Genomic DNA, 13,350 nt, shown 5'->3' with positions numbered 1-13,350 from the left:
AGAAAAAAAAAACTCAGGCCACGCTTGCTGTATAATCTCTACATGGAAACTAACTCCTCAGAAAAGCATCAAATCTCCGCGGTCTGTATAATGGGACTGTTATTGTTCGTCGTTAGTGCCACGCCCCTCTATAACACGTCAAGTGTATTTGGGCTCAAGCGCACAGACTTGAACATTGTACATCATGCTATTTTTGTTTTGTTTGTTTGTAATTATTTCTCACAAAAATCGTCCACAAGATGCCAGATGTCTCTGTTCGGTGAACCGTATCTGCGAGCAATGGGGGGTCAGAACAGGAAGCACTGCAGGCGTGCCAAATGCTGATTTGCTGTCAGTTTTCCAGCCGGCGTCATTGGAATGTCTGAGCAAGAGAGGAATTTCGATAATACTTTTCCAACTTAGAGATGTTTCTCGGTGAAATCTGCGGATAACTGGCATTAAAAGAAACACTGAATCATCATCTACTAACTTTTAATGTGTGCTCCCATTCCTATTAGTCTCGACAAAATCTTCCTTTAAAAATGAATTGACACCAGCAGAGTTTTGCAACTATTATTGGATGGTTACATCAAAAAATTTGTATATTGCCTGAATATAACATCACTTCCCCCCTTAACTGCACCATGGTGAGGATGGAACATGACGGCAAGTTCAAATAAAAAATAAAACTCACATCTGAGGTATACTGACCAATGTATTTTCTGGATGCTAGTGCATTTTCTTATCTACAGGGTATCTACAACATGGATCCTTGGTGTAAACAGCAGCGTCTCAGTATATAACTAAGATGTATGTTACCGTCTCAGACCAGTTTTTTCTTCCACTGACCACATCATTTCTGACTCCACAAGTGATGATGGAACTGCATTAAAAATAATTTGACGCTTTGCACTTGTTAGCAAGGAGGTAGAAATACTGTCTTGTATGTTCCAGGAGTTTATGGGTTCCTGACATTTGGGAAGGATGTGAAGGCTGACATTTTGATGTCATACATGGGCGGTGACATTCTGATGCTCATCGCCAGGCTTCTGTTTGGTGTCTCTATTATCACCATCTACCCCATCACCCTGCTGTTGGGCAGGTTGGGATCATTCCTCATATAAGTAATCTTTATTTTGTCAATTATGAATCTACAGTATAAGCGCAATTATCATACAGTATACCCCACTTCTCCCCCGAAAGGTTTTAATCTTCATTCTCCAAAATCAGTTTCTTTGTGTTTTTGTGGACATCCTGTAAGGTCAGTGATCCAGGACCCTCTGCTCAGTTGTTGGAGGCGGCGTGGCCGCGTGGTGACGGTGGAATTTGAAAGTCGCACTCGGTACATGCTGACGTTCCTGTGGATAACTGCAACACTTCTCATCGCCCTGTTTGTACCAGACATCAGTAAAGTCATCAGTGTCATTGGTGGAATCAGTGCATTTTTCATCTTTATTTTCCCAGGTAATGTCTTGTTTTCTGACCAGATTATCTTAAATGTTAAAGTGCCACCAAAGAGATCCAAAAAAAAAGGGTCTTGCAAATTTGATGCATCACAGAAAAGAGTCTTGTTCACAAGCTGGACAATGAATGAATAGTATGTCAAATCAGATTTCAAAATTCTTTCAACTTCAAGGGGCTGTGGGCGTCTCGCCAAATGGGCTGAGAGAACTCTCAGCTTTCAGTCAAATACTTACCTTCTCACTTTTGCGGCAATGCACAACAGTACACGCTCTCACGTGCCCCAGAAAGACATTCTAGTGTGGCCACCCATTTTTCTCTGTTGAGATTCAGCAAGCTGTTCATCAACTAGTTTTGGTTTATGAAGGGGAAAAGGGAATTCAAGCAGGGAGACCATGGTGTACGCACTGCTTTGGCCACAACCCAAATAACACAAAACACTTTAGACCTCAGGCAAAGAGTTGTGGGCGTACTTGGGTGGCTAAGTCCCAGCTACACTGGTAGTAATGAGCCATGTTATAACCAATGAGGAACTGTCAGTTGTGCCCAGCGCTCACTTCATGGAATAAGCGGTCTTGTTTTTTATATAGTAGGGGAGGGCTTTGTGCCAGAAAGTACATGCGAATCCAACCATAGTGCAGGTTTTAGGCCCAAAAAATCTGGTCAAAAGTTGATGAATAAGTAAGTATAGGAGTCTTGAGTAATATCTCAAAAATTCACTACTATATTGCTCGGTCTTTTCAGCGTATTTTCAGCGGTTATCTACACTTTGGGGGCACTTTGAATCATACCCTCCAAATTGCTCTCTGTGTTTGACTAGGACTATGTCTGGTGTTCGCCATGCAGTCTGAGCCAGTGTCTTGGAAAACCAGGTAAAAAAAAAAAAAAACTGTTAATTTTTGGGTGGTTGTGTATGTCAAATAAGTTCTGAAATAGTTTTTAATCTAGTAATTTAACTCATGAGGCTCAATAATAATAGAGTGCACAATGTCACCAGAGCGCAAATGGTGCACATACACATTTGCGTAGCTAGCGCATCTGTGGTGGGCCACAAATGCTGTCAGATTCTGATTTTTGAGGCAATGCAAGGCTTGCTGTGGATTTCCAAATTTGCCAGACCAGTCTGTGGCAAAGTGGGCATTCCTCAGGAGCAGAGTGTGTGTCCTTAGAGATGTACCTGGTGGAGCGGTGAGTCCATCGATACACTTTCCAAACTGCTTATCCTCACTAAGGTTGTGGGTGAGCTGGAGCTTATATCAACCAATTTTAGGTGAGAGCCAAGGTACACCATGAACTGATTCCCAGCCAATTGCCGGGCACAGGAGTGACAATGTGCTGGCACAAATCTAAACCTTATGCCTGTTTAGACCACGTGTAACTGCGAGTTGGTCTAATGTGATTATGGTGAAGTTAATCAGGGCACAGGGAGAGAAATACTGAGGTCTGGGCCTATATTTAAGACCCACTGATTCTCACCAGGTCATACTGTATTGAGCAAAGGTACACACACTCCCAATGTCTGTTGCCACAAAGACCAGGATCAGTGACAATGCGCCACTCATGCAGATTGCTGCCATGACATATCGTGAGGTCTCAGTTGAGACAGTCATTGGGTCACACACTGCTAAAATATTGTCTGTAGACAAACCCAGTGTGCCCACTCTCTGACCCATTGGGTTGCGCTGGTCTACATAATTATCAACACAATTTCAATCAGGCCCTGGTGCACAGTTTCACTACCTGCTGTTCCTGATTTATGCTGCTTTATGCAAATTTGCACCAAGATGTATGTATGTATGTATCTCTGCCAACCTGTGACCATCTAGGACTAAAAATGTTTCTGAATTGTTTGGCAAGTGAGCCTTTTATGAATTAAGTTTAAGTTTCCATTGTGTATTAAGTAAGAAAATAAGCAACACCAATTCACATTTGTATGTCTTTTTATCTTTTCTGTATACCTCTACTGTCCAGAGTTATCCTCACAGTTTGGGGAGTGATAACGCTGCTATGTGGTGCATTCATCTTTGGCCAGAGTACAACTATCGCTGTCATGGAGCTACTTGGAAAGGTCTGACACTCAAGACTAGATTTGAGCTTTCCTTCCCATAACACTCTCGTGCGGCGCTCTTGACAGGACTTTATTGTATCCTTGAAACCAGTTGCTAAGCAGTCTTCATGACAAGAAACTTAGAGCCTGTAAATGTCCAGTGCTTTTCTTGGTGTTCTCCACTTGTACTATAACTTGAGTTAATTACACTGTAAGGGTCACCTTCGACTTTTTTCCGATGCTGTGTGGCAGATGTAATGTAGTTACAGCAATCTTCTACTACATAATTACTGATGTGTTCACCTTACCAAATTAAGGTTCTATAATCATATTTCACTGTAATTACAATGTCATTGTGGTCCCATTTTGAACCTTAATATATACCAAAGAGTTGCAAGCTTGGAAGGTGATGAGGGGCATAAAATATCTTTTCTTGTTTCCAAAGACTGTCATAACATCATTTTTTATAGTATGTAAAAAAAAACTGCATTTAAACTGCTGTATAAATGTTGCAATATTTTAAATAATAGTGAAGGTTTGTTTGAAAAAAGACCAAAGGAGCACATTTATTTTATGAGAATTTTGTTTGGTTTGATGTTTAAATGTTTAGCAAATAAAATGGAACTCAATTTACTTAAAATGTGACTTTTACAAATACATACTTGAGTAATTAACATGTTGCACACATTTTACATATGACGGTCAATCCATCCATGTAACCATTTTTTCCTCCGCTCGGTGTCGTTAGTGTTGCAGCTGAGTTGGAGCCCATGCCAGCTAACTGAGTGAAGAGAGAGGATACACCCTTGCCTGAACTGGCCGGGCATCAGTCAATTATTCAAGTCACTAGAGTTAATAATGTTCACAGTACAAATATGAAAACATCCCACAGTTAAGTCCATAATGGGGGTGACTCTCTGAATCATAAATAGCTTCTTTTTAGTCAATTTATTAGACATTTTCTTCCAAAACTGCTCATTCCCATCCAATATGTACTTAAATCGATGCTGGTATTAACTGTAATATACAGTCGTGCTAAAAAATACTGGCACCCAATGAGCATGACGTATATGGGTTTGTCTTTTAAAAAAAAAATTCTTCTGGTATTTAGCAAATAAAAATAAATGTAGTAATCCTAATTGACCTAAAACAGGAAAAGTTGAGTCTAATTTCATGTCAGACATTCAGTAAAAAAATCCATGTGTCTTTTTTATGCAGTCATTGTTCAAAATGTTATGACTAAGTCTAACTTAAGACATATTCATAAGGACATTCAAAAACTGGCTATTAGCCACATTGTGAAGGGGAATTCACAATGTCCTTGATGAAGAGAGCTCAAGGTGCTGAGCTGAGTGACAAGAATGCTTGTGAATGCCTCACAGAATCAACATATTCCAACCATTTAAACTCTACAATATGACAAAATTTTGACACCCTGCTCCCAAATCTATTGTTGCCTTTATTTAATGGAAAAGATGTCACTGTCCAAATCCTTGCGGACTTAAAGTAATTATAATAACGTCTATAGTCATCTTTATTGCTGTTCATGTAGGCAAATTCATCTGAAAAGCAAATGGTGGGTCCTCGTCTGAATTGAAACATTTTCTTTCCACCCATTATCCATATTACTTGTCCTCATGAGGTTTGCAGGCAACTGAGACCTTTCAAAGGTGAGTTTCGGAAGGAGTTGGGTAAACCTCATAGTGCCTTGTCAATCAAATTGGAAGGCACATACAGTAAAAGTAAGTTTCTTTCGGCTTGTCCCTTTCGACCAAAAAAAAAAAAAAATCACACTAATGGTCAATTATGAGTCATCTGTTGACCTACGAAGCATATTTTAGTTTTGTTTTTCTGAGGGGATGTGAGAAGTAACAAGAAAACCTGCAAAACAAAACAACCATGGTGACAGCGTACATACGCCACACTCAGAGGTTCCAACAGAAATTTGTACAGACGTTCTTGAATCTAAACCCACTGTGCAATCATTTAAATATATATTTTCATCTGATATGCTTAATATCAAGTATAATTACAACATTTGCATATCAAAAGTATAAACATCACATATCAAGGCACTATTTTGTATCATCCCTTTATTGAATTTGCATTGCTCTACATTTTCTAAAATTTTGACAAATACTTGCATCCCTTTAATGTCTACAAGACCTGTTTTACAGAAACATTTAAGAATTAATAGTTAATGTCATAAAATGCAATAGTCATCCTTGTATTCCACTTTTCTAGTCAAACATATCTACTGTATACAATATATTTTAGTCTCTATCTCCTTCTGAGGACTACTAGAAAAAGGAGGAAAAGAATTTAAGAAATGCACCAAACTCAAAAAGAAGTAGTATGACCTAATATTACAGCAAAGAATTTACTAGACATTCAGGTGACATGCATTCAGTTGAAGAATATAAAATAACACAATCACAGAAGGAATTAATTGTAGCCTTGATATTAGGAAATTGGCCGAATTCCTGATTTGGACCCTGGAGTTGTGTACTAAGAATCGTGAGGTAAATCCAGTGACATCGGCTCTCAGCACGAAAGGCTGTTGCCTTCAGGAGGCCAAGTCTCCATCTCGTGCGGTATGTGACCGTCAGTCCTAGTGAGCCAGCACACATTCAGTCAAGGCCTGTTTCATGACATTTCAAAGGCAGAACAAATTCGCTTCATGATAAAGCACAAATTGTACTCAGGAGATCGAAAGTCGAGAAAAACAAAAACAGATTGCACAGTGAACGACATGCCAGAATTGTATCAACAGGAAACGGCATTGGCAGTTCATTTACCATTAGAACCAATTGGAGCGAGCACATTGGAAAGGAAGAAGTACATTCCAGGGCTGCATTGACTTGAGCATTTCTGCCTTGTCGTACAGTACATCAGGTTTCATGACGCGTCGACCCTCAGCCATCCAACGTGCCTTGCCTCCAAATGGCCACATGGCTAAATCAGATTTTCACGCTGATTCTCCGTCTATAGAAGAATATTTGATAAATGTGGATTGGATCTTGTGGTTGTGGTCATAAAGCTGTGGGTGTTCAAGTGTAGTGTTAACTATGAAACTTGTTATTGAATCTTAAAGTGTGTCAGTAATATATTCCACTTAAACAATGGGTTTCTTATAAACACTCTTCAAACACCACACTGGGTAGCATTTGTAGAGTCATAGTTGATTTAACAGTGAATTGGCTGCCAATGTGATATTTTTAGAAGAATAGCGCTACAACAAATCCAGATTCTGAATCAACAGTAATAAACTAGTAATTATCAAGTCACAATGCTGACTCATTTTAAATTGTGCTTTTTGATAGATTCTTAATGACTAAGTGGGATTATATGGATGTTTACCAAATTGGTCATTTGTGTAGTGTGTGAAGGGGTCACCAAAAGGGTCCTGTGTTCTTGAGATATTGTTTTGCCTTTGCCTGACCTTAACCCATAAACCTCTGCAAGGTTTTCATTTTTCCATAACATACTGTACGTATGTTATATTTTTTTATATATTTACATTTTATTTATATATAATGTAATGTATTTCCATAAATAAGCAGGTGTTGTTCACTCAACTGCAGCAGCAGGGAATAATTTGAAATAATATTAATAATAATATTATAATTCTTTGAGAGAATGCCTTTATTTATATATGCTTGTGCAAGATAAACATGCTCAGGTTACTTCCTGTTACAATGAGAATAAAATGTGTAACGAAAATATGCATCCACATGTCCTTTTATTTCTGTTCAATAATGGATGGAGATAGAAAAAATTGTTGGCTCTCATATTCTTTTTTTTTCTACCTGCATGAACACTGACTGCTTGAGCAAAGTTATGTTAATAAGACAAGGTTGATTTAGTATCTCCATGTACAAACCCAATTCTAATGAAGTTGGGACGTTGTGCTCAAGATAACTAAAAACAGAATAAAATGATTTGAAAATTATGCTCAAACTATTTAATGGAATACTTTACAAAGACAATATATGTAGTATTCAAACTGATCAATTTTATTGTTTTTAGTCACTAATCATTAACTTAGAATTTTATGGCTTCCATAAAAGCTGGGACAGGTGCAAAAAAGACAAAGAGAAAGTTGAGGAATGCTCATCAAACACTTGCTTGGAACATCGCACAGGTGAACAGGCTAATTGGGAATGGGTGAGTGCCATGATTGAGTATAAAAGGAGCTACACGAAATTGGTCAGTCATTCACAAACCATGATGGTCTGAGGTTCACTTCTTTGTGAACAAATATGTGAGAAAATAGTTCAAGGACAAGGTTCCTCATCAAACAGTTGCAAGGAATTTAGGGATTTCATCATCAACAGTCCCTTATATCATCAAAAGGTTCAGAGAATCTGGGGAAATCACTGTATGTAATCAATGTAAGCAGCAAGGCCGAAAACCCTCAGGCGGCATTGCATCAAAAAACCGCCATCAATGTTTAAAGCATATCACCACATGAGCTCAGGAACACTTCAGAAAACCAATGTCAGTAAATACAGTTCGTCGCTACAACTGTAAGTGCAACTCAAAACTCTACCATGCAAAGCAAAATCAATTCATCAACAACACCCAGAACATTGTTTGCGTCTGTGTGCCCGAGCTCATCTAAAATGGATTGATGCAAAGTGGAAAATTGTTCTGTGGTACAAATTGTTTTTGGAAATTGTGGACGTCATGTCCTCCGGGCTAAAGAGAAAAAGAGTCATCCAGACTTTTATAGACGCAAAGTTCAAAAGCCAGCATCTGTGATAGTATGGTTCTGTGTTAAGTGTCAAGGGCATGGGTAACTTACACATCTGTGAAGGTACCATTAATGCTGAAAGGTACATACAGGTTTTGGATAAACATATGCTACCATCCAAGTAACATTGAATTAAATAAAGGTTGAACATGCAAAACATTGTATTCTATTTCTATTTACGTTTAACGCAACGTCCCAACTACATTGCCATTGGGTTTGTAGTCAGCGACCCACAAGCTATGTTTGTAATAGTTTTAAAAGGCCTGCAGTGATTACGGTGTGAACTGGCATACGCTATCGTACTGGCATACAGACATACAGTATCACAGTTTTCAAGTCTGTGCTTTGCTGCAAGGTTATTTTATTTAGCTTATATTTGATTATTGAAATTATTATTTTTTTCACAACTCAGTTTTTTGTTTTGTCTCATGCATTGTCACTGGTAATAACTAAGACAGGAATGTTTTTTTTTTATTTGGTTGCAATTTGTGAAATCATAAAAAGAATGAGAAGTAAATATGTCAGATTAAAACATATTTGAATATTTGAACATCTGAAGGTAATTTAAGTGGATGTGATATTACCGGGATGTAAAAGATATTAAAACAACATTATGGAAAACATAAACTTTCCATACCACGTAGTGATTATTAAGGCTTTTATCATTAATGTCAGTAGTTTCTGATGGTATGAAACGAGTGTTTGAGAACCCACTGCCAGTTTCACTGAGAAAAATATTTGCACCATCGCACTAAAACATTGAAATAATTCAATATTAGAACAACATTATACAAGTTCTACCTGACTTACACAGCTAATATAAGCTACTGATCGTCATTTTAGAAGAGTTCGACACAAACAGTGCAAAAACAAACAAACTTTTTTAGACTAGCTCTCTTTTGTCTTCTGTTTAGGTAGCAGCAGAGTCCTAATCCAACAGTGACCACACATTTTTGTTTTATCACCATGACGTCAAAGCGAAGTCACCATAACTGAACCCCCCGTCCCAAAAAAAAAAAAAAAAGAATATAAAGCAAAACTGCAGCTTCCACAACAACTTTAAAAGACTACTACAGTAATATCGACAATCCACAGGACACTGTTGGTTTGTAGTTGAGGCTACCGCTGTAATCTAAAGGATTCATCCTCCGCTGTGAAATATGTTTTTTTCAAAATGTACAAACTTTGCGAAGTGATTTGTATAATTTTCAACATCATTGTGTTGATGATGGTGCGCTCCACAGGGAATTGCTTTCCTTGGGGAAAAAAAGGCTGTTGCTCACATTGTATATTTAATTTCAACTTCAAATTACAATGATGGTCCGCTGACAGCAGACACTTATTTATAAAAGTAGTATTATTCTCTTATTGTTATCTGCATGTGAACTGTCACTTATGTAAATGGCATGTTTGCGGTCATACTTGGCCAGTGGACGTTTCCCACAAAAACTCATCAGATTTTCAAATTTCAGTGCAACACGCTTGAGCAAAATGTGTTTATTGCATCTTTCAGATTTCTACAGTTATATCATATGTGACTGAAATTTGAATTCTAACCTTATGACTATAATGCAAGTATTATGATGATTGTTTTCCTGCCTGAAGTCAGATTTTGTTCTTTTACATGACTCAGGTGTCACAGTGGATCACATGGCTAGAGGCTATCAGAGTTCAACCTGCTTTAAAGAAAGTATTCAGTGCTTCTTAAGTTATAGAATGGATGTGAGTATTGAAAAAATATATTATTTAGCTTTTTCAAGTTAAAAGCAAGATCACCTCTGCCAGGGCTGAACGCCAAAATCCTGCAGGTGGTGATCATGTCTGCCATCAAACATGGGTCAGAGGCCACATACTGTGCACCCCTTAATTTTAGCATTACTGGCACTTTGGTCAAGGGGTTTGCACAGCTCCCTCACAGTTCTGAGGACCTGAGATCAAATCTGGCCTTGCCTGTGTGGAATATGCATGATATCCCTGTGGCCATGTTGATTTTTTCTGGGTTCTCTGGTTTTTTCCCACAGCTCAAAAATCGGTGTGATAGGTTATTTGGAAACTCAAAAATTCCTTCAGGTGATTGTTGGTTTTATGTGGCCTGCAATTGCCTGGCGACCAATTCAGAGTGTACCGCAACTGTCGTGAGGATAAGCAGTACAGAAAATGAATAAAGGGATTTTCGTATTTATTACCTTAGTGCGCAAAGTACAAAAATGCAATAAGCAATTTTTTTTGTTCAGTCATGTCGGTATTAAATTTCATTGAGTTTTCAGTGGGTTTGGTCAGGATTGGTGAGTTACCGATAATTCATTTTGACCCAAATGTCTCACGTGCTGGACGAGTGAAATACCATTTCAAATCTTTTCATCAATTCAGCATCAATTTTAATTTGAGAAGTTAAGCTAACATTCGGTTTCGTCTGGAAGCTTTTTTTTATGATTAAAAAAGCATTCCGGATCTATGCTCAATCTTAAATTTTTAGCTCAACTAATGTCTAGACGCAATTGGTCTGTGTAAGATGATGTGAAGATTATATGAAAGTTTGTAGTCGGCTACAAATAATAATGACAACACCAAGAGAAATATTTCCGCAATTTCCAGAATATTCCCATGTAGTAGTCAAATATGAAATAAGTATTTGAGGCTACATGGACAAGCTTCATGCAAGAAATTTAGAGCATGTTTAGAGTCATTCACTTTCCTGCTTTAACCCAAGGCTCCATGCTACATGACAAACTCCAGCTGGCTAGATAAGAACAGAACTAACAAATCGATATATCATAAATATTAAGCAGTAAACCACAATGTTTGGATGCAAATGTATTTTTGGGAAATGCATTTTGTTCAATGGTCACTGCGGTGTGACACCATTCATTTACACTGTGTAAACATGTATGTCGAGAGGTTTTGAGGAACGTGAGGGGCGTGAAAGTCGGAGAAATGCAAGGAAAACGTCAAGGGGTTGATGTCCAGAGTCTTGGTGTATAGTTAGATACGTTCATGCTCAGGCCTTGTTCACACTGCACCAGGCGGCTGTGGCGAAAGAAGAAGAAATGGTTAGACAAAGAGAAAGCAGAGAGAATCTGACAGTGCAAGGAAGAAGTGATGGATTAAAAAAACAAGCGTTCCAAACATCGCCTCACAAAGTTAATGAATCCATTGCGGTATCAAGCGGCTTTTCCCCCACTTCTCATGTACACGTGCAACCATCCAAAGGAAAAACTGATGGACTTTTACAGACCGAAAAAGAATAGTCGGAAATTAACAAAAACTTGAACCGCTAATTGTGTTTCTTTATTCAAAGGCATATTTATTTTGACATCATTTAAAAAATACCCAAACAAACTCTCTTTTGTAATTTGTGTACATGTATTGATAAATCAACAACTTGTTCTGGGATTAAGTATTCTATTAGTATTTTAAGTCTAACTCTACACTATTAGTTAGCCAAGCTGATTGAACATTTTCAACAATGAGGACCAGGTGAAACACATTTAATTTAATTTTACTGTGATTCATATTAAACTGTCAAGCATTTTAGAAAAGTATTATCATTAACTAGAACATAATCATCGAGAAATTAATGATGGTTGTTGTTCAGTCATCGGTCATATTATATAAAAAAAAAGTCACAAATTCTGCCAGGGTATGCATTATGATCACAACAGTACATATACACCATCATATGTGCCCGTGTCATATTGGAATGAAAATGTAGGCTACACTTTTCTCATGACCTCTCAGTAGCATTGGCATATAAGAATGAACATGCACACCTTTTTCATGACTTCAAGATGGTGGCATATATTTATGAAATGTGAAAGTTTTTTTCCCATTTTCCCTCTATACCAATTCACAATGCGCACGATTGACTTTTGAAAATTTGGGGGAAAAGTAGAGCATTATACTGGAGCAATAACGTTATGTCCTCAAATATAAATATTATTTGACAGTGACAGCTATGTTTGAATCATGCTCATTTAATAAAAACGATACCAGATGCAGAATAACTTCCTGGTCAATGTGGCCATTCAAGTCCTCCCTCTTGTTCAATCAGCAATGAGTTTTATCACCGCCAATACTGACCACTTCCGTTAGCTTAATGCGATTGTTTTTTTTTTAACTTGCCGTAGTGTTTTGCACTTAACCCATTCATGGGCAGGGTGGCAATTTTTTGCCTTATTGAGATAATGGTCTCCTAACAGGCCACAGTTAAGGCAATAACAGTTCTTTTTCATTTATGGTTAAGTCATATGATAACTACACTAATTTATAATCTCATCCCAAAAATGGGACACTCCTCGCGAGAGGGTACTTGGGTTTTCTTAGCAGATCGTCCCAAAAACCAGAATCAGATTAAAACACTTAAATATTTTGATATACTGAAGGATATAATGCATGAAAATCATGATGTCCCAAAAATGGGATGCTGCCCACGAATGGGTTTTAATGGCCACTGTAGAAAATAAGATGTAAATGAGCTGAATAATTTGAATTTGTCTAATTTAATCTAATGGGTTTTAAATTAATCATGTGAAATTCTAGAAAAAAGTGGAAATTATTTGGAATGAAATGAAAAGTAATCCCCTCACATGTCTCTAATTGTGTGAATCTTTTGAAGTTAGAACGCTTTCAATCAGTTGAGAAATGTGGAACCATTTCAGTATTTTCATAATTTCAGTGAGATTGTTGAATCCTAACAGGCTTGTCGTTTACAAAACAAGAAAGCGGTATGGCGTCTTTCCCATCTTCATCTGTCACTTCCAAGCACAAACCTGGCACGGCGACAGAGGAAATGGCCTCCGGCTGGCACAGCGTGTCCACTTTCACATGCTGAAAGGCTTTATTGGGGCTTGACTGAAGGTGCCTGGAAACACAGTGGCGAACACGTGGTTTAAGTATGCACATAAAGTACAGTACAGCTACTCACACATACATACACACCCACCCACACACCCACACACACACACACACGCACGCACACACACACACACACACACACACAGGCTCAATTGGCAAAATATAGCCCTCAGCAATTCCTGTAGGACTTCAAATATTAATGATAGTGAATATCTGGTACTCTATGTGAGTGACAGAAACTTGAAGCAGCAGG

At 37.9% G+C, this 13,350-nt stretch overlaps 2 protein-coding genes across 13 annotated transcripts in view; one reads left to right on the top strand and one right to left on the bottom strand.

Annotated features, from left to right (window-relative positions):
• Positions 1-4,064, top strand: part of slc38a8a (solute carrier family 38 member 8a) — a 28,501-nt gene extending 24,437 nt beyond the window's left edge. For 3 of the 10 annotated variants that reach the window (XM_061821617.1, XM_061821618.1, XM_061821615.1), the window contains exons 8-11: positions 934-1,081; positions 1,241-1,443; positions 2,261-2,312; positions 3,412-4,061. In XM_061821617.1, the coding sequence (XP_061677601.1) occupies positions 934-1,081; positions 1,241-1,443; positions 2,261-2,312; positions 3,412-3,514 (506 nt within the window). In that variant the 3' untranslated portion in view covers positions 3,515-4,061. Of the gene's footprint in view, positions 1-731; positions 870-933; positions 1,082-1,240; positions 1,444-2,260; positions 2,313-3,411 lie in introns of those variants that run through there. The other 7 variants (XR_009795259.1, XM_061821616.1, XM_061821619.1 and 4 more) reach the window with 7 other exon arrangements.
• Positions 4,065-4,547: 483 nt separating this feature from the next.
• necab2 (N-terminal EF-hand calcium binding protein 2) overlaps positions 4,548-13,350 on the bottom strand; it is a 148,511-nt gene continuing 139,708 nt past the window's right edge. The window contains exons 11-12 of one of the 3 annotated variants that reach the window (XM_061821627.1): positions 13,013-13,104; positions 4,548-6,472 (exon numbers count right to left, since the gene is read on the bottom strand). In XM_061821627.1, the coding sequence (XP_061677611.1) occupies positions 6,456-6,472; positions 13,013-13,104 (109 nt within the window). In that variant the 3' untranslated portion in view covers positions 4,548-6,455. Of the gene's footprint in view, positions 6,473-10,960; positions 11,271-11,688; positions 13,105-13,350 lie in introns of those variants that run through there. The other 2 variants (XM_061821626.1, XM_061821625.1) reach the window with 2 other exon arrangements.

Source organism: Syngnathoides biaculeatus, chromosome 6, assembly GCF_019802595.1.
Source record: "Syngnathoides biaculeatus isolate LvHL_M chromosome 6, ASM1980259v1, whole genome shotgun sequence".
NCBI classification, from domain to species: Eukaryota; Metazoa; Chordata; class Actinopteri; order Syngnathiformes; family Syngnathidae; genus Syngnathoides; species Syngnathoides biaculeatus.
Note: the sequence above shows the minus strand (reverse complement) of the source record. Positions and strands in the feature narration are given on the sequence as shown.